This window comes from Pyxicephalus adspersus, chromosome 11 (assembly GCF_032062135.1).
Source record: "Pyxicephalus adspersus chromosome 11, UCB_Pads_2.0, whole genome shotgun sequence".
Lineage (NCBI taxonomy): Eukaryota > Metazoa > Chordata > Amphibia > Anura > Pyxicephalidae > Pyxicephalus > Pyxicephalus adspersus.
Window position 1 is genome coordinate 44,211,070 of NC_092868.1, and position 20,622 is coordinate 44,231,691.

Consider the following 20,622-nt stretch of genomic DNA (forward strand, 5'->3'; position numbering starts at 1 on the left):
AGTGGGTAATGCTCACTGCCATCCGCAGTAAAATCAGCAGACTGCTTCTTTAAGAACAGTTGTGCAAGTGATTTGAGAGGCTGGTGGGAAGCCAGACAGGTGCCCTTCATCCGGCCATAGGTTTGTACCTGACATAAAGGTACAGGTAAAAACAGAGACTGGAGCAGGTTTTTCTAAACAGTCCAAACAATTTTATTTATTTATTAACTATTCTAGAGATTGGTATATTTCTGTAGGACTTCCTAGTGTTTTGTTTTCTGTTTTTTTTACAATACCCATTCTACCCAATACGATACCCATGATAAAAGCTTTGTTTGGAGTTGTTGGTGTAATGAATTGTGTACACTTGACCATGCAAAGAACAAGAAGTACAAAAAAGGATTCTTTAAATTATTTTATTGATAATAAATACAGTTTAACCATAAAAAACAACATTTAATGAGTTAGGCACACTGAGCATCTCTGACTTCTGATTATTTTTTTCCTTTGCTATTTTCAGGAATCATTCTCACTAGTTTATAGGCTGTTTGGAGGGGTTTTCCCAGGAATGGTGGGCTGGTGATGTCTTCAACCATGATCACATATTCTCCTACTGAAAAAGAAGAATCAGGATAGTAATGTGGAAATGAATACATAAAATGTAAAGCTAAGGACTAATACATTACCATTTATCAATCTTCAAAAATCCATTTAGCTGGTGAAGATGATTACTCATAAGTAAGCCTATAGTAGGAGTAAGTAGAAGCTAAAGGATCCTTAAGTTCACCATTGAATAAAAAGTGTGCGGATCCCTTCCAGTGGTGACCAATGGGGATTACGCTTTAAAGTCTGAAGAGGGTTATGGGGCAGAAACCCCCACACCATTTGCTTTGTAACAAGACCTTATAAAAGGTAATGGCTATTCCTCTAATAGGACTGTGATGCCCCCCGGGGGCACCCATAGAGTTTAAGCTTCCAGAGAGCCATTGCATGCTCTGCATTCAATATTACAATAGTAAATAACCATCTGGACCATGTTTTACCTTTTTTGGACCAACTATATTTCAGAATAAAGCATATAACACAATATTCCTGCTGGAAATGGAGTTGGGCTGCTGGGAGAGATTTGTAGCTGGAACAGTTCATTCTCTAGGCTTGTTTACATCCAGGGGCTTTCATAGCGCACTCTCCCAGGACCAGATTTCTACAGCATTCTACAAGCGCCTCTGCAGCCTTTGCTCGGATTGCATAAAATGTTCTGATTGTATGTGTGAATTTTGGGTCAATAGTGTGACTAGTTAATGACAGGATTACTTCCTAGTCTTTAGGATTAAATCTCAGTTTAAATCCTCATGTAGAGAAGTGTCTGGAAGAACGATTATGTTGCAGTTGTGTCTGGAAGAAACTCATGTTGTGTTATAGCAACTGGGTTCCCCTGTTTATGTTCTTGAAATATTTATTTGGTTGCTTTGATTATGCAACACAGGCAGTTTTTTTCAGAGGAATTTATCCTACAAGTTTAGAATTTTGGCTTCAACTATAAATCAGCAGTGAATGTCTGAGAGTGACATCTGCAAGTCATCTGTTGCACTCAGCATGTTGGCTCAGTGTGGGAAGAGAAATACAGCGCCTGTAAGAGTATCAGATAAAGTATTGGCACCCCAGATGATGCAAGGGACCCAGCTGTGAATATAAAAATTGCTCATCTGTGCATTTAGATTGACACTTGTGTTTGGAGATTTACACAACAGGACACCTGACCATCACACCAACACTATATATCCAAATGTATCCAAATATTGAGTTAAGAGACTGTCAAGTCCTTGATGTAAAACATGCTATACATAAGTATATTTCTGCAATGTTTTATGTCTGCCTTGTTTGTGCAGCCTCTCAATACTTCTATACAATACTCTCAATACTTCTATACAATACAATACAATCAATACAATCTTCTGTTGAAATTTCTAATTTACCATTTTAGGAGTGGCTACATTGCCTTGCAGGGACCCCTAGAGCCCCTCTGTAGCCACCTGTATGGATAGCATTTTTCATTATTATGTGTGCTTCCCATTTAATAAAAGGGTTTATTATTTCCTCAATGCTACAGTGAACAGTTATTTTAGACATTTGCGCACTTCTAACCTTGTGTTACCAGTTATTTTTTGGGGGTGAGGATTTCTTTTCTAGGATGACAGTGCCCCTATGTGCAAAGTCAAGGTTTGGTGGATCTCCAGTTGGCTGCACAGGTTGCAAGACATCTTCTTGTCCAACATCACTACCTGACCTCACAAATGCACTTTTGGTTGAATGGGCACAAATTTCCCCAGACACTTTAGAATCTTGTGAAACGTCTTCCCAAAGGAATCAGGGAATGGAGTCACAAAGAAGGAATGAACTTCATTCAAGCAATGGAAATCCACAGACCTTGCTGTCTGACAAAACAACAATTGCCATTTCCCTGGTAATAAGTTACTCTTCATCTTTCAAAGCTGGACTTTTTTCTTTTTTACATTGGCTGTTAATGAGGCCATTCTCCTTCATATATCTTATCTAGATCTTGGCTACCTTTTGAATTTCCATCTCCATAGGGCCATTTTAATTGTATGAAAACTGAATTCAAATTAGACCCGATTCTCATCAAACAAGCAGATGTCATAATTTAATGAAACACAAAGTCAATGGGTTGCTAAGGGAAACAGCTGCATGGTTGCATTGATTTGTCAACATCAGCCCTTGGATTCACAAACAGAGTGCAGAAGCATTTGGCATTCAGCACACTGTTCCTTTCATGCAGCAGATTTAATAAGCTCTAAATTAGAATAAATAGATAGGAAGGGGTGCGGCAGTGCTAAACTCTGTAATTGGCCCATTCTATAAGAGGCATAAATAATGAGGAGGCAGATGTCCCTGATATGTAAGCGCAATGCTAATCAAACACCTGTGATTAGGAGACGAAGAAGAAGCTGCTCTATTAATGCTAATCAACACTAATCACACTATATCAAAAGCAGAGCAAACAGGGTCCGTTATTAGCATAGAAGAATCTCATGTGCACCCAGAATCTCTAGTGTTTATATTTTGCTTATTAATAGACAAAATGTTTTCAATTACCTAAATCACTTCACTCCAGTACAATGGGCGCCATCTTTGTAGCGTCTTATGCAAATGTAAAGGTGCTGCAAAGGGAGCAGATTGCAATTTATAACAGTAACTTTATTTAAATTTATTTGTAATTAAAATTTCTAAATTATTCATGTTGTTGTTTCAAACAAGTGTATTGTTTTTATCAATGTTGTACATCATTCACATTGAGGACTGTACTGGAATGTTTCATGTGGGTAATGTGATGTATATTGCTATATGGCACCAATAGAACTCCATCCTAAAAAACAATCACCATGCACCAACACACTTACGCCTGAATCCAACCTGAAATCACCACAAAACACAGCATCTAAACAAGTTTAAATTGAATTCATCAAGTAAAAGGCTCTCTTATAAAGGCTTATAAAGGTTAGCCTGCATTTTTTTCTACTCAACCCTTTAAAAGGTTGTTTGAAGGTCAAACTCAATATTCCCCTTCATTACTTCAGCACTTATTAAACCAATTTTCATGTATTTTATTGGAATTTTCCACATTTAAAAAAGCTGTAAAATTGGAATTTGAGAAAACAACTTAGCAGGATTAATATGACAGTATAAAAGTGGAGTAATTGCTTGTAATACAAGTCTCTACTTTATACTTTGCACAGAATCACTATTTTTGTCCAGTCTGGGCTTTTGTGGGTCAGTTTTACAGACCACTTTGTGCACAATTTTAACTTTTAAAAGCCTGTTCTCTGTTTCTGTTTCCCTATTGCTCCTTTGGAAGTTCCTGGGAAAGCAGTGGGTGGATTTAACAGAAAAGAAAAGTGGACTAAACGGTTCTTGAAACAGTTCCAAATAGTTTATGGATAGGCCCCTAATATAGGAATATGAAAGCAGGGTGCCTCCAGCTCTATTCATCCTTCTAGAGTTCCCAGGAGCTCTCAAGCTTGAATGCTCAGACAGTATGCAAACCCAACTTTTATCTAGGCAATCTGAACCCTGCCCCTTCCCCCACCTTTTAGCTGGTTAGAAAGACCCAAGACAGTACATGAAGAAACACTAGCAGGGGGATAGGAGAATTCTACTATTTATAAACTAAAAGCTTATATTAAATTTGGAATTTAATTTGGAATATATTGAATTTGGGGCTTTCAGGTGCTGCTAAAAAGATGAATGGTGATGCACCCATGTAGTGCCAGATGCCTGTTATCACACTCCAATTCTCATTCGTTTGTTGAAAGTGAGAACTTCTTGGCGAACTGCACAGACAGATGATGTAAAAGTCTCAATAAGGTGTTAATATTTAGTATGTATTGGTAATAATATACTTAAAATAAGTACTGGGATGTTGGTGTAAAAATTAATTGGTGAAGGAGGTGAAATTGTGCACTGTCTGGGTCAGTAAAGATTTACGACAGAGAATGTCTTTCCCCCCTGCACAAGGGGCATTGTGACCATAACCACACTGCGTGGGAGAATACACAGCTCCTATTTAGGATGAATTGTACACAACTGACTTCCTGTACAATAACTAAGTCTGCCAATGCTAACTTTTAGGCCTCCTTGACTACACAATTGGTTATTGGACACATTGGATAAATTCTGCAGACATCACCAGGACAACATTTCCTATAAGAGTAGAATATGCACAACCAGATCCAAAATAGCTAAAGGAACACTTTGCTGTGTCACCAGTACCAGACATGGGCTTGCCCGGGAAGCAGAGACTAAAAAGTGTTAGATATTTATCAGGAATCCCAGAAAGTGTGTGCAGTATGATATGCAAAGCACCTAGCCTATAGGTTCATCCCACTGGACATTGCAAACCTAAAAAGAGTCCAAAACAGAGTACAAATCCAGTAGGTGAAAGCAATAGAGTCAATTTATAGAAGGAGGAAAGGGGGGGGGGGGTCGTATATGGGAAAAGACAGGCTTTTAGTAGGCATAAGTGTATAGGGAAAAATTATATGGTTTAGTTTTTGATTTAAATAGTGACCCTATACAAACATAGGTCTTCTATGCTAGTGGTGGTGCAATATACATAAAATATCAAGTGATTAATACCAAGTCAATATCATATCGTTTTAACAATATCACATCAACATTTCTCTGATGGGTATCTCAATTTTCCCAAAGCGTTTCGCCCCGTGAAGCTTCCTCAGGGGATTGAGTAGCCTTCAAAAATTATAGTAATACATAATGTTATCAATTTACCATACATAAATAGTTACATAAGAGAACATCTATATACAGAAAACACAATTATTTAAGAACAGAACAGTGGGCAGCAGACACTTAGCAGCCAGGAATGGGCAGAATGCAGAAGACAAAGCAGCCTTAACATTTATCCTGCAGAAGACACTAGAAAGAAAAAAAGAACCTCTTTACACAGGCACCATACTACTATATTGGGTTTTCATTTATTGCCTGGGATTTTTAAAGGCATGCTCAGTAGGCTTCTGCTATCCAGTCTACTGGACAGTGTGGGCAAAGTCATTGGGGGCAAAAGACTACAGGCAGATTCCAATTTATATCCAGAGGTCAGGAATTACCCATTCAGTATGTTAAATAAATAAATGTTCACATTATATATGTATTGCAGAACAACTGAATTCCAACTATCGCCAAGTACCTACCCTTCTATTAGATATTGCTACTTTGGAAGAAAAAAAGGTTGGTAGTAAGGGATTTGTTGTCCTCACTGTATAAATACCGAAAATTGGTATTTATTGTATTTTGGTTATAAAATATCATCCTAGTGAACTGTATATATGTTTATGAATTCCTTTCCTTAGGAGCATAAATGTTAATAAAATAAAAACATCTTGTCTGCAAAACTCAATAGCTAAAACTCAGATTATATGCACAGCTAAATTAATCTGTATAGAATTTCAGGTAGAGAGAGAGATAGCCAGAGAGAACAGAGATATTTGTTGTGCTCTGCAAAAACTCATGTTGTAGCTGCACCCTGTTTGAAATGTCTAGTTGTAAAATAAAGATTGTATATACAATCCAACAGGATTAGTTTAAAATTGTAATGACAAAAAAATAAAATAAAGTGACCCCAAACTTTTAGCTTCCCTTTATCCCTTTCAACTAGCTATGTTACAACACATAAACATATAAAACACATGCATTTAAACCAGCTTTTATATGCAGACATAAGGTGGTCCAAACCTTTCAAATCTTACGTTATATAGGCCAGGCAGTGCTAATAGGATTATAGAGAGCATATTGTGTATCATATGTTAAAAGTTTCACATAAAATATGAAACATATGGTATGTATGATCTATGACACCTCCTTTTCTGTCCATGGATCAAATTAAAGTTAACTTCTTTCTAAAGATTAGTTTACCATTTATTTGGTTAGATCTTTTAGTTAAGGAAAAACATGACAAAACAGAGAGGAAAATAACGTATAAAGTGTGAGGGCAAAATAATAATAATAAAAAAACTTACAGCTAGAAAAGAAAAGAAGCACTTTGCATTTACGTGTTATCACTTAACAGGATGCTAGTACCTAAAAATAACCTTAATATGCCCGAAATATAGAATGCTACTAACTTTCTCTTTGACTTGACAATATAGCCCTGAACAAGTTCCAATATTTTAATTGTTGGTTTATATATAGGAAGAAACACTGAATGGTTTTAGAAATAGAATAAACTAATTGCACTAAAAAAAGTGTTACAAAAAAGTATTTGGCTGGACTGTAACATATCACAAATGATTATCTGGATGTGCCATACATGGAGGAATATGGTTGAATCCTATCACTCATGTACCTTATAGGCTACACAAGCTGTGTGACCCTTTCACTGTAGACAACCAGGTAAACTGAAATCAGCGATGCAGAATCTGCATTCTTCACTTCCCCTATATGTATAACAGTAAGAATGGTGTACGTCATGGGGTCCCCACTCATGGGGAGAGAAGAGCAAAGCTTCTTAAATTTATTTTCCTAAAAGTCTGATAAATATTCTGAATCCCATTAAATTTTAGGTAAGGAGAAAGCAATGCTAGTCTCAGTCCTCTAAAAAAAAAATATATATATATATATATATATATATATATATATATTATTTAGAGGTAAAAAAAGCCGTACCTCTTGCAAAAAGTTTTCAAAAGGAAATAATAAGAAGAATCTATCATAAATATGCCAGCAAAAGCTGAACATCATAAAACAATTTAAACAAACCTATGTATGGACAGCCCCCTTAAGTTCTCACCCAGAAATCTTCCAGTTCAAAAGTAGGCCAAGCACAAAGGCTATCTATCTACAAGAAATGCCTTCTAGTCATATGTTTCATTAAATAAACATAAAGAAATGATTCTTCTTTCACAACAGGTGGGCAGAGGTATTCCCCCATTAAGAAGCCTTTAATGCAGGATTGTAAATGAACTGTCTGCGCTATGTAATGAAATGTAGCACAGTCTGAGCCTGGATAACTGTGCTGGGTTAATGTTGGGATTCTTCAGATCTTTAATCTGTCTGATCCTATCTGAAGGACAGGGGAACGTTTGTTAGAAAGCTGCTATAACAAGGGGAAAATTTATCTTCCAGGAAGAATGTTTTGTTTTTGGCTTTCACACATCATACATATTGGGGGAGATCTACATTTTCCACATGGATCATATCTAAAGGAAAGCTATTTGTGATGAGTTTTGTGAGTTATTCATTTCATGTGGTATTCATTTGGAAATAGAAAAACTCCTAACTTTTTAGCTAAATAGAAGAGAGGCCCACAACTATGTCAGTTTTGTAACACATTATTTACCTGCCTAAACCACCATATTTAAAACAGTTCTTAAAGCCCAACTCTTGGCTATATATATGTATATAGGTCTAGAATAGAGAAAGAAAGTCCTGGTTGCAATACTCTAATACTCCACTACCTGGCTGCAATACTCTGGTTGCAATACTCTAATACTCCACTACCCAGTAATAGCTTATTGCCACTAAATGTACAGCATGAATGATGCCATTCAGTATCATTATAACCAAAAGATTAAAAACATCATGAAAGTGCAGCGTGTCATCAATTTGCCCTCTAAGGGGGCATCACTACAGCATCCTGCATTCACAATACATGATGCAAGGAGTGATTCTGATGTCAGCAAACTGAAGAAGACCCACCACTGGGAGAAGATCCGAGGAGGGCTCTGCACATAACATGATCTGCTGAAGACTGCTGGAGCGGTCATCAACTCAAAATAAATGAAATGTTAATTGAAATTTAAATTTCTCTTGAGAATTCACAACAATGTCTTAAACCACATCCTCTATTTTATCAGAGAGATAAAGGAGAATCTTCCCAAGCTTCAGAAAATTGTAACAGCATGGCGCCATAAGGAAGAAGGGTGACAACAAGACAGGTTAAAAAAAGGTTCAATCTCCAGTGCTGGACCACTAGTCTTTACTCCTGGAGGAGGCACTGCAAAGGGTGAATAATAGAGGACTCAAGTGAGCATAAAAAGGTGTAAAAGTTGACACCTTCATAAAAAAAATTAATGCATATAACACAGCGCTTCGCAAACGTTCATAGTCTTGTCGTGGCAGTCCCTCAAAGGGGCTCACAATCTATTGTCCCTACCATAGTCATATTTCAATAACACAGTCTAAGGCCAATTTTGGGGAAGCCAGTTACCATCATGTTTTTGGAATGTGGGAGAAAACCCAGGGGAAACCAACACAAACACGAAGAGGACATGCAAACTCTGTGCAGATACTGCCCTGGCCAAGATTTGAACCTGGGACATGGAGCTGCAAAGGCCAGAGTGCTAACCTCTGAGCCACTGTGCCTACCGATGTACAAGTAGCAGTAATGTACCTCTGGTTTTGGGGGTATTGGCCCATTTCTGGTCTTCAGTACAAATGCTCTGATGAACATTACCGGACTTCCAAACTTTTGGTCACACACTCTGTGAGGAGTAAACAATCATGAATTCTTTACCTGTCTTGGCAATGCTTTTGTTGTCCAGAGTACCGATCTCCTTCTTAATCTTACGTTCTTTATTTATTGAATCAGTTCTGAAAAATAGAAACAACAGCTGTCAATCAAAAAACAATCTATATGTAAAAGTAGGCACTTAACAAAAATGGGACCAAGACCAATTACAGCACAAAAAAGATGACCTTTTTTTAGCAAATAAATACACGAGAAGACCTCCAATGTAAAAAAAAAAAAAAAAAAAAAAAACAGAAAAAAGACCAAGGTTATTGCTTTAAAATAATGGAACTGCTCAAACAACTGAAAACTTATTGGAGTGATACTATCAGGACAAAATATAGGAATGATATAGCTACAAAATACAAGCCCTGGGGCTTTCATCCATGTCTTTTTTTTTATACTACTTAGTGAGTCACAGCAGCAAATATGCAACCAATAAAGTTATCAGTCCCAGACAAAAGACTCCTAAATAGGTAAATTTTTTAAGCTGAAAATTAGTACCAGTGGGAGGGTCCTCCTCCATAGGATAAATTAATGGTATGCGAAACAATGTTGGGGAACCACCATACATGCATCCAAGATGATCATAATCTTTTGTGTTGGCTGACAATCAGCTAGCTTGTGTAGAACAAAAGGTTATCAAATCTTTAACTAATCTAATAACTTTGCAAACTTATACCTGGAAATTATTTTAAAAGGTTTTGGGGACACATAATTGCATGTCCCTGTAATAAGGGATGTCTTAAGTCCTGCCATTTTCTTTTAATTGCTTTTGGTGGCACCTCCATTGGAGTCTCCACAATGGCTCTGTGGGTATCCGTGCAGGAAGGTCACATATGATAAAGCACAACTGCAGAGAAAAGATCCAAGAAGAGGTGGTGGTAACTGACATTTCACTCATGCCTGACTTTCCCGAAGTATTAAAGATGGTGGTACCCATTCTGAATGCTCCATTAAAATAAAGAGCTCATACTTGATGGCTTAGAAACTACTGAGACTACCGAACCAACATGATTGCCAGGAAACAATTATTTATAAAACGAGCAGTCAGCACTTACAGTCTTCATGCTTCCACAGTACAGGTTCCCTTTACAGACCAATAATCATGTTTTGGGCACCAGAGAAATCTGCATCTACCGGTTCTGATTGATCAATATGTTTTTTTCTTATTCAAACTTAATAATGACATCCAGTAAACTTGGTCACATAGAGAAACTAAAATTCCAATATATTCACTTGTGCATGGAAGTGACATTTATTTTTTTTTCCACGGGAAGAATAATAGTTTTCTTACAATTAAAATGGAATTATGTTACATGGCCATTTTGGTTACAAACAATGTTAAGTAGAGTTCTTTAATATGTAATTAAGTGCTCAATGATATTTATTGAAAACCATTAAATGTCAATCAGAAGAAGGGGAAAAAAGCATGAATTACTGGCAAGATCTAATTATAGACAAAGATTTGACAGTAATTAACTTCTTATTCCCTTGTGTACTTCATAACATACCAAACTAAATCAGTACTGACCTTCTAAGGCCCCGGGGTATGTTGTTTCTATCCTACAATAACCCAGTGTACTAATCCTCCCCATAGACTCCAAACTGACATCTTTTCCCTGAATGTCCAAATGATTGTTTGTCTACAATTCTTACTATATTTTCATTTCTCTACTTATTTGTAATGACGATATTTCACTATTTCACATGATGTTTCAGTTTGGGCAGACCTGGCATGCTGGGAGTGCATCAGAATGTACATTCAAATACCCATTTCCTGTGACATTGTACGGTATGGCGATATGGTCTTGTGTGTCTACAGATTTTTTTAAGACCAGATTCGTTTAGGTATTTTTTGACTGGTGATGGATTAAAACAAAAAACTTAATATGCTAGACAGAGACCCACAATTGTTTTAGTAGACCAGCTTCATGCTTCTGATTTCAGGTATAGTTTCAGTGGCCACTTAAGACTCCAGCAGTATAAATCCTGTTTGCGTTCTTTTTTAAAGAGACCATAAGGTGTGATTCACAAATTTTTTTGTGAGGAGTTGATGCAACATTTACAGTTTAAATAGGTGTAGAATTTTGGTGGAGTCAGACATTTTGGTGTCCATATCTTGTTGGCATGAGGTTCAACATGAGAAGTGTTATTCTTCAAAAGGTTGGAGAACCCAAATGTGAAGTTTTGCTTAAAGATAGAACCTGGTGGGCTGATTGAGCCCCTGATTTTCATGTGTCGTAGATAATCTTACAGTGGGATCTCGCTATCAGCATTTGTTTCTGTTCACCCGGGAGCTTTTGAAGTGCGTGCCCACCATTGTGTGTTCCAGCACCTTCTTCTACATAATATATCCACATATAAAAGCAACAGGTAGGTTTAGTACTCCAATATTGGGCATACCAAGACCACCAACACAAGAGTTTACCTACAGAAACCTCAAGATGAAACTCTGATTAAAAGGACAACTGTAATCAAAACGTTGTTATTTGAATAAGGTAGGCTTGGTGTTTGATTTTGGGTCTGTGTCGTATTCAACCCAAACATTGGCCATTCGTAGATCAGGTTTAGCACCTAGAATATTGACAGGGCAAGGAAATCTGACAGGACAGGAAATCTGCTAAAGATAAAGATGAATATACCCTTCCCCTTCATGTATTGCTTCTTCCTCCCCCAGATAAAGTTCTGCTGTACAAGCACTGTAAGAGGCTGGTGCCAATTCAAATTCAGGTATCTTCCCAGCGTGTAATATACAAATACATTTAAGGGGGTATTAGGAATTGTAGAGCTACATTAATTTGTGTCATTTTATTTGACCACTATGGTTTTACAGACCTATATGACTACTTTTAAAGCTCAACTCCAGGCAGAGGTAATAATAATTGGTAGGTTTGGTAGTATTATTTAAAAAAAACAAAAACCATCCAGCCTATTAGTCTGGAAATATATGCATTACTTATTTCTTTGTTTTAGTCACTGTTTTAGTTGTTTTGCTGCTCTCTGCCTTTTAATAGCCGGCAGCAGCTTCAAACACCCTACTCTGCCGTGCACAGTCAATTGGTTCAATGGCATTTCAGACAGATTGTTAGTAGGGAAAGCTTATCCCACCTCTACCTGACAGGGCTTAAAAGAAGAGGAAAAACTGCAGAGTGGTGCAGAATTCCTCTTATAACATTGAAGTGTGTGAATTGTTTAGTTCTTCACATTCCTCAGTTCACAGGCTAGAACATATGGTGCAATATTACAGTACAGTGTTTCGATACTTCCACACCAAACACGATTAAACAATGTGCTTTCTCACCGCCTTTCCCTGCTACGTACGATTCAATGATTTTCTAAGAGCCTCATTAATTTACAGCCCATCTATTAGACAGATGTCAGTTCCAGTAGAGGCAATTATTTATTTCATAATGTCTCAATGATTTGCCAGAGTTAAAGGTTATCTTTGGAGAAATCTGAATTTACTCTGCTTTGCATTCAAAAAAGACAAAATCAAGAAGTGGCTATACAGCCAAAGTAACTATAGAGTACTTTGAAGAACAATGCAAAATCCATATATACTGCCCAGAACCCATCCCCTTTAAACAATGTCCAATGCTAGTAGGAACAAAATGTACCTGTAAACCTGAGTTTCTTATATAATTAAGTAAAATGTTTTTTTGTGAAAATCTTTTATTTTTTTAGACAATCAAGGTCTTTAATAATGTACTTTGCATGTCTTGCAGTAAAATGTATTAGAATTTAAAAGCCCTTCTAGTGCTAAATGACTGAAATTAAATAAAATAAAATAAAGGATGGGTCAGGAAAAGGTCAACCAAATAATATATTTAATGTAGTCTTCTGGCTGAGCACACTGAGTGCCTTTATACCAGCATTTTACCACTCTTCTTAAAAGCAAAGCCATTTCCAGGCTCCTAGAAATAATAGCAGTGGCCTTGAAAACATATTGATTTCCCCCCTTTAATATGTCTGAAAAAAATAAAATGCATCAGCATTCAAATTAACAAAATATGGAACAAACGGTGGGTAGCACAGAGACAAAAATAGAATAGAATGAAATCCCTGTTTATGGATTGGTGACAAAAAGCAAGATTTCCTACTATGAAACCTTAAGCAAAACTCCAAGCAAATGGCTAAGTATATAGAAGACATTAAAGGGCAGGAGACTGATTTTTCTTTTTTTCATTAACACTTACAGGTCCGAGCTTACGACTGGTCAATAAAAAGAAAAGGAGCACAATGATGGGCTATTTATTTGTTTTTTACAAATAACAATAATAATCTCCTTTTGCTGTTTTTCTCTCCTAATTTGAGTGCTGCTGTACACGAACAAGAACATGCCAATACCAAGTCAAGTCTGGAAGCAAATAAAAAAGGATTTCTGAATAGGAGGGAGCACATGACTCACTTCTGTCTCTCCCAACTGACAAAATATTTAGTAGTTGGCCATATAGGAACCCTGCACCACCCATGAGGTTGGGGGAAAATTCCTCCTTTCTTCAATCCTGACCAGTGTATAAAGTTTAGATATTATATCATTTTCTTGCTGTATATGCACCGTTTTCCCCTCTAGTGCTACCCTAAAGCTTACCACACATTTCACAATCTAATTATATATTCTGCTTCAGAGCTACCAAAAGCTAGGCAGTGCAAGGAGCGGCCTAATTGGATGCACTTCGAATGAAAAGTTTCGGTAGGTGTCAGAAATAATGTCTTATTTGTTGTTTTTTTTCGGTTTTATTTTTTACTAAGGTTCCATCCCTTACTATATAAGTATATACAAAAAGGAACAAAAACATCAATAATACTTCATAGGAGAGGCAAAAATAAGGTTTTGAGATTGTCAGATATAAATCAGATGGGGGTTAATCTAAATTATCTGCACGCTTCACAGTACCAATTGCTTCTTCAGGGGAGGGGTGACATAGTCCTAAAAATTACTCATCAGTTTTGATCTCATGACATTAGGTAAAACACCACAGCCACTGGGGAATCTTCTTTAAAGCTATCCCTTAGACTCTCTTATTGTGGAATGGCCCCACTGATGACACACTGGGCCTTGGTGTTTTTATGTAATGACAGCCAATGGGCCCTACATCCTTAATGAGGTGGAATTTCTGCAATGAGGTTCAACAGATTCTAACCTTTCTATTAATGTATCGAAAAGTAAAATAGTTTTGGCTTTATATAAAACTAAAACTCTTGCATGGCCCATTTACGGCAAATGACGCTTGAACACTACTCATCACTGACAGGTATTGTGTTTAGTAAACTTTGACAGCTTTGTGACAGGGAACTGAGCAAGCAAAATGAAAGTTTTAAGTTCTGTTAAGTGTTTTTATTACACCTAGAAGTCTTTTTTTTCAGATCTGAGCACATTACTGACACCTGTGTGTAAATTAGATGAACACACACATGCTTTCTCACCCTTACGGCACATTAACATGTACATCATATGACCTGCTGTTCCCCTAAATGTGCACACTGCTGATACTGACAAACATACCCGCACTGCTGTAGAACAGCAGATGTGTCATGTAGATTTGCTGTATGGATATTAAAGACAAGCTCCCACCCTTTACTCTGAACTCACAGGAGAATGCTGTAGAAAGCGGTGCCACATAATGTCATGGTGTCCACACATCGTCAAATAAAGTAGGGTAAAGAAGAATTTAAATTTTTTCCAGAATGGGCTAAATATATCTGGAATAAAGGAATAACTATGCCTTTTTTTCTAAGGGTGCAGGGGTGCTCCAAAGGGTGGTGGTGGGGGGGTCAAAGTAGTGAGGTTGGGCTTATAATGTAATTTACATAGGACATGTATGTAATTCTGAATATCAATTTTTAATCCACTTTCTGTAATCATCTGTAAAGGAAAGACAATTCACAGATTCCCATTTACTATAATAATACAGTGCAGATGACAGGTCTAAGGATGCGTTTGACTTGCTTTTAGATGAGGAGAGGCATGGGCAGCACTCAGCAACTCAATTAATCAAAATCAATCAGTATTGTCAGCAATTTTGGTTACTAGAATGGAAAGAACAGTGATGACATATTATCATATAGGTCCTAAAACTGATTATATTATTCAGTTACAGTAACAGTTTGCAGGGAGGTCCAAAAACTTACTGTGCTGACTGGTTGAGATGACTGGATAATAAGACTGGATGAATAGAATTACAAACCTTTGGCTAGTTAACATTTATGCATTTGAGGTTTGTATTTAGCTTTGATGATCAGCTTCTGAAATCACCTTATACAGTATCTACACATGTTTACAATTCAACCCAAACCGGTCATTTGGCCCAAAGCAAATAAAAATGAACATCATATTCTGTGCCTAGGGCAACAACAGGTACATTGTAAGTTTTGTCTGTCAATGTCAGCCAGTTGGATTGATAAAAGCTTGCAATAGTTCAATTATTTAAAGTAGTATTTGAGCCAAAAATAATAGGATACAAATCATTTGCCCCCTCAAAAGTAAAATATCAAGGTCATCTTTTATTGCAGGGGTGCCCAAAACATTCATTGCGATCTACTAGTTGATTGCAAAGGCAACGCGAGTCGATCGCGGAGCCCTGCCTTACCCTATCCTGCTGTTTACCAGCAGCCCTGCTGTACGTCTATAGGGATGCTGGGGATGTCTTTCAGTGCGGCCATGAGAAAGCTTGTGTAACAGTGGGGAGTGGGGAGGGAGGCAGTGAGGGCAGTCTGAGGTAAGCAGTACTGGAGGGCCAAGTCAGTTCAGGCTTGGGGTCAGGGTTCAATTACCGAGATACTTTTGTACAGATTAGCAGTTCTTTTTCTTGTGCAGCACGTCATTCTCCTATGACAGGTGAACTGTAGCCTTCCTGTCACTATAGTCTTGTAGTGCAATGTCTGTGCAATGTTCTGCTATTCAATGTCTCATTAGCTTCAGTCACTTCTGTATCATACTCGGTATATATATATGAATAATAATATGTTTAGAATTTTTATTGTTGGTGGATTATTTTGACTTGGTCGTTTTAAAAGTAGCTTGCAAGCCAAAAAAGTGTGGGCACCCCTGTTTTATTGCAATACTTTTTTCTGCCACTTTGTTTTAGTTTGATAGACAGCACTGAACCGATCTACTCTGAGTCCAGGATGTCCTGGCTCCATCCCAGACTGTGCCTGGGTTGTGAAAGAAAAAGCACAGTAATGAGTTTAACTCTTTCTATCACTTTCAATGCTTTCTTTCTTACTTTTACCATGCTTCCCGTTAGCAGCATTGGTACCTTTTCTTACTCTCACACTCCAGCTCTACTTTTAAGACACTGCATCTCAAATGTAGGTATTTCCAATGCTTTCATTAAAAATACATTTAATTATGTATTACTCCTTATAGAGGGAGCATCTTTTATGTCTGATTAGAGTTCATCCTTAATGTAAAAATGATTCAGAACCGATGCAGTATTTATATATGTGAACTGAATGTTTTGATGAGAAAATTACCATTATGTAGATAATAACATACAGTTCAAATATCCTATACTGCTCTGTTATTTACCTCTATATTAGTTATTCCTGGAAACTGATTGATTGAAATTTTCTTAAAAATGTACTTAATATGTTTCTTATTTCCAAATGTGATTTTTAGAGTACATATTCTGTGAATATTCTTGTCTGAACCTGATATACATTCTTTGCTTTACATATGCCCGCAATACATCTCTCTTTCCTCAATGGATGAGCCCTTCCATGCACAGTAATTAACCCCACTTACCTTTTGTCATGGCCTTTTACATAATAATCGCATTAACCTATTTACTGATCATGGAGTATCTTTGCTGAGGCTGAGAGTTATTACACAGTCATGCTCATTTTGTGCTTGACATGCTATAAAAAAGAAATTATATTGTATCCTGGGGAAGAAAACCTAAAATAATATCTACATCAATACTAAGTATATGCATTGGTTTGCATAACCCTTAAAAGATTTAACCCACCAAAAATTAGTTTGAGGTAGCAGGTTAAATGTCTAATATTTGATGTGGATTTAAACTCTAAATTTGCTTTCTTATAGAAAACTTGCAAAAAAAGGGTAATAGGCATTACTCAGTATCTATTCTTTTTTCCAATTTCCTACTGAAAAATAACAATTGAATCCCTAGCATGTTACTTCCCTGCCACTCTTGTGCACCGTTCTCTTGGCTAGAGAGGAAGCTGCAACTAAAGACTATCAGTGCAAGGATCTCCCTGCTTTTGTTTCATCATTGCTATGGATCTGTGCTTTCTTCACGTCTCTTAATGGTGCTTGAATATTACCCCACCATTTACAGGATTCCTAAGTATTATGGGGCAAGTTTAATATGAGGAAGCAAAGTCCTGCCTACTGTACCAAGATAGATAGATAGATAACACACAAAGATACAGTATTGATCAAAGTGTAGTAGGTCAGTAAAGCTTTCAAGAATCCAGTTTTATGGGAAAATTAACATCCCCATATGTGGGTAACGTCCCTAAACCCCTTAAAAGCTTTAATAAAGTAAAGACCGAAGCTTAGTGAAATTCTTGCAAATGCTTTGTAAATATTTGCTGTATACACTGTTCTTATAAAAGATAATGCATGTGCACATGCCCTGGTGATTTGTGGACATTATGTTATTTGGCACTAGTAGCTGACACTTAACTAAGGCTACGTACACACGTCAGATGATTCTCGTCTGATTATCGCCTCAGGGCTAGTATCAGACAAGAATCTGACATGTGTACACCGGCTGTCTGACATCGTTCATGGGTCCGTCCTGGCAGATTCCCGAACGACGAGCGGCGAAAGGCGGCAATGGAAGTGAAGGGGAGAGAGCGCAGTGGGGTGTCTTTCGCTCGTTCTCCCTCCTCTCTATAGAGTAGAATGGGGCTGTATGTACAGCACTCGTTCATGCATCTTTCAGTCTTTTGTTGTTGGAAAGGATTGTGAAAGATCCTTTCCAACGACAAAAGTCTAATGTGTGTACGTAACCAAAGTGTGTATATCCTCTGACATGGCTGACCTGCTTAAATCTCATAAATTTCATGAGTACCAGCACCAGTGAGGATAAGCATCATCAAATCATAGACTTTGAGCAAAACTGTTTAAAAACTTGAGTACATGCATGTAGGTAGACACATGTGCCTTTTTATTAGGGGATATTCATGGGCTTTAGTAAAAGAACAGCCCTCATACATTCAGTGGACAATTATGCAGTCAAACCACACAACCAATGACAAGACATTCAAAAAGCCTAAAAAATGCAGTATACAAGAATGAACAAAAACTAATGGTTGTAACCAAGAGAATAAAAAAAATCCTGCAGACTAGCATACACTAGCCTTCAGAATTACATTGGCTTTTGTATATTACCTTGGTAGTACTCAAAACTATGTGGTTGTGAGTATGAGACGTATAGACATATGTAAAGCAGAGACAACTATGGGGGATAGTGCATAAAAGAGAAGAAAAGAGGCTATACCATAGCTAATGTACCAAAAGAGACCACCGTGGTGGACAGATTCAAAGCAAAGCCCTATTGTGGTGACCAGCCCCTAAGCCGAGCTATAATTAATGATATTAGAAAAACAAAGAGTGAATTGTATAGTGGAATAAGCGCCCCTGTTTGTAAAAGTAGCATCACAGAGAAGTAGTTTTTTTTTGGTTCCAAAAGCCTGCAACTACAAACAAAAAAATAAAAAATATTTAACAACATATAAACATTAGCAACAAGTAGATAAAATGGTACTTGGTATTAAAAGTGTAAATAGTAGATAAAATCAGTGGGGCTTGCATTAGTGCAAAGCCAAAAAAGTATGATGTTTGTGTCCACATATTTAAAAAAATGTAATAAAGAGTAACTGCACTTTTGTTTCATAAATAAATAGAAACTATATAATTGCTATACAAGCCTGAAAGAATGAATTCAGGGAAATTTACCAATGTTGAGTTATAGAGGTTATTGCAGTGAGGACACTGGTGAGAGTCCAGTGAACTTTTCCAATTGGACACAAATGCCAAAACAAATCTACTTTATCCAAAATAATAAAATACATAAAATCCCATCCAGTTACGTATTCATTGAATATTCATTCATTCAACCTATTAAAGTTCTCCAAGACTGGAGAGGATAGATTATCATGGAAGAAATTGGGTGATTCAGAAAACTTGGTATGGATCTGGTCCAGGATTGAATACATTTGCCATCTAATAGCAAAAGATTTTTAAGAAATCCATTCCAGGTTTGTTGGATAACCCATGTTCCCACATGATAGTCTATTTACTCCAGTCTTGGAGAGCTTTATTAAATTAGGCCCATTGTGTATAAACCTGAATTCTGACTTGTTGAACAAAATTATGCACACTTAGAAACAAACAGTGAACATTTTTGGGCCTATTACAGATATATATTTTTCACAGTGCTGTCATCCTATCACCACAAATATACGTACGTAAGAAGAGTACCAGTATGACCTAACTGCTGTGCTGTCACTTCTTTATTGTCTAGTCATGAGGGTTGAAACATTGGCTGTACTGCACTGGTATTCACAGGTCTGGGTATTATGTAGTAGAGGAGTCTGAACCAAATAGCTGAATGAAGAGAATTTCACATGTTTTGACAGTCAAACCACTTAGTGCCAGCTGCACTTTAAGATTTTTTTCCTGGATTTCACCACTACCACCATAATTGATAAAAGGCCCATAGATATTAACACATGGGCACAATTATGGATCAATGGGCAAAAGGGCACTAATATGGCTCATTAATGGCATAAATGAGCTAGCATAATATGTATAAAACTAGAACTAGTTACAAATGTAAAAAGATCCAGGTATAGGATAACAGTCAGATAAACTGGAAAAGTTTAATCACTATAAGTATTGTCTAACTATTTTATGTAGGGCTATATATACCTTATATCAGTGGTCCCTAAACTTTTTGGACCTACGGACCACTAAAGGCATAGACTCCAGACTCCTGACCGCGCATGCGTGGGGAGCCATTTGTCACTCAAAAAGGGAAGAGACTTCCCCCCCGAGAGAGATCTGAATGGGGGACATGGTCCGCAGTGTAATGTTTGTTACACTATTGAACACTATCACATTGCTATACTAAATGGCCCTCAAAGAAAAATTGATGACTGCATATGTTTCTAATGAATAATTGTTCTGCTTCTGTGTATAGTAACATTTAAGTCCATGAGCATCAGACACAGAAACAAATCATACAGAACAAGAGGAAAACGGATTGTTTATGATTTGCTTGAATCTGACTCTGAGATGCACAAGCTGTATTTGCATCAACTTGTATGAATTAATTAAATATATAACAATTTTCCAAGTGCATGAGCCTTTATAAAGGCAGAGATCCCACCAATTCAATCATACTCACAATATCTACTATTTCCATGGTCATTTAATTAGTTGCAGAGGCTGTCTAAAAAATATGGAAGACTCTTTAAGCAACAAGGAACACATCTTTGCCTACACATAGTCCATTGGTGTACTAAAGTTGCTATGAAAAGGTCTTCCTGTAAAATAGTTACCTTTCCTGCCAATTATGCTACTAAACACCACTCTATTGTGGGGAATGGTCACCTAAATACCG

At 37.1% G+C, this 20,622-nt stretch overlaps 1 protein-coding gene across 2 annotated transcripts in view; it reads right to left on the reverse strand.

The window, feature by feature from the left end:
* Positions 1 to 379: 379 nt before the first annotated feature.
* Positions 380 to 20,622, reverse strand: part of MORN1 (MORN repeat containing 1) — a 182,908-nt gene continuing 162,665 nt past the window's right edge. Inside the window, exons 13-14 of one of the 2 annotated variants that reach the window (XM_072425997.1) lie at positions 9,026 to 9,102; positions 380 to 589 (exon numbers count right to left, since the gene is read on the reverse strand). In XM_072425997.1, the coding sequence (XP_072282098.1) occupies positions 474 to 589; positions 9,026 to 9,102 (193 nt within the window). In that variant the 3' untranslated portion in view covers positions 380 to 473. Of the gene's footprint in view, positions 593 to 9,025; positions 9,103 to 20,622 lie in introns of both variants that reach the window. The other variant, XM_072425996.1, reaches the window with a different exon arrangement.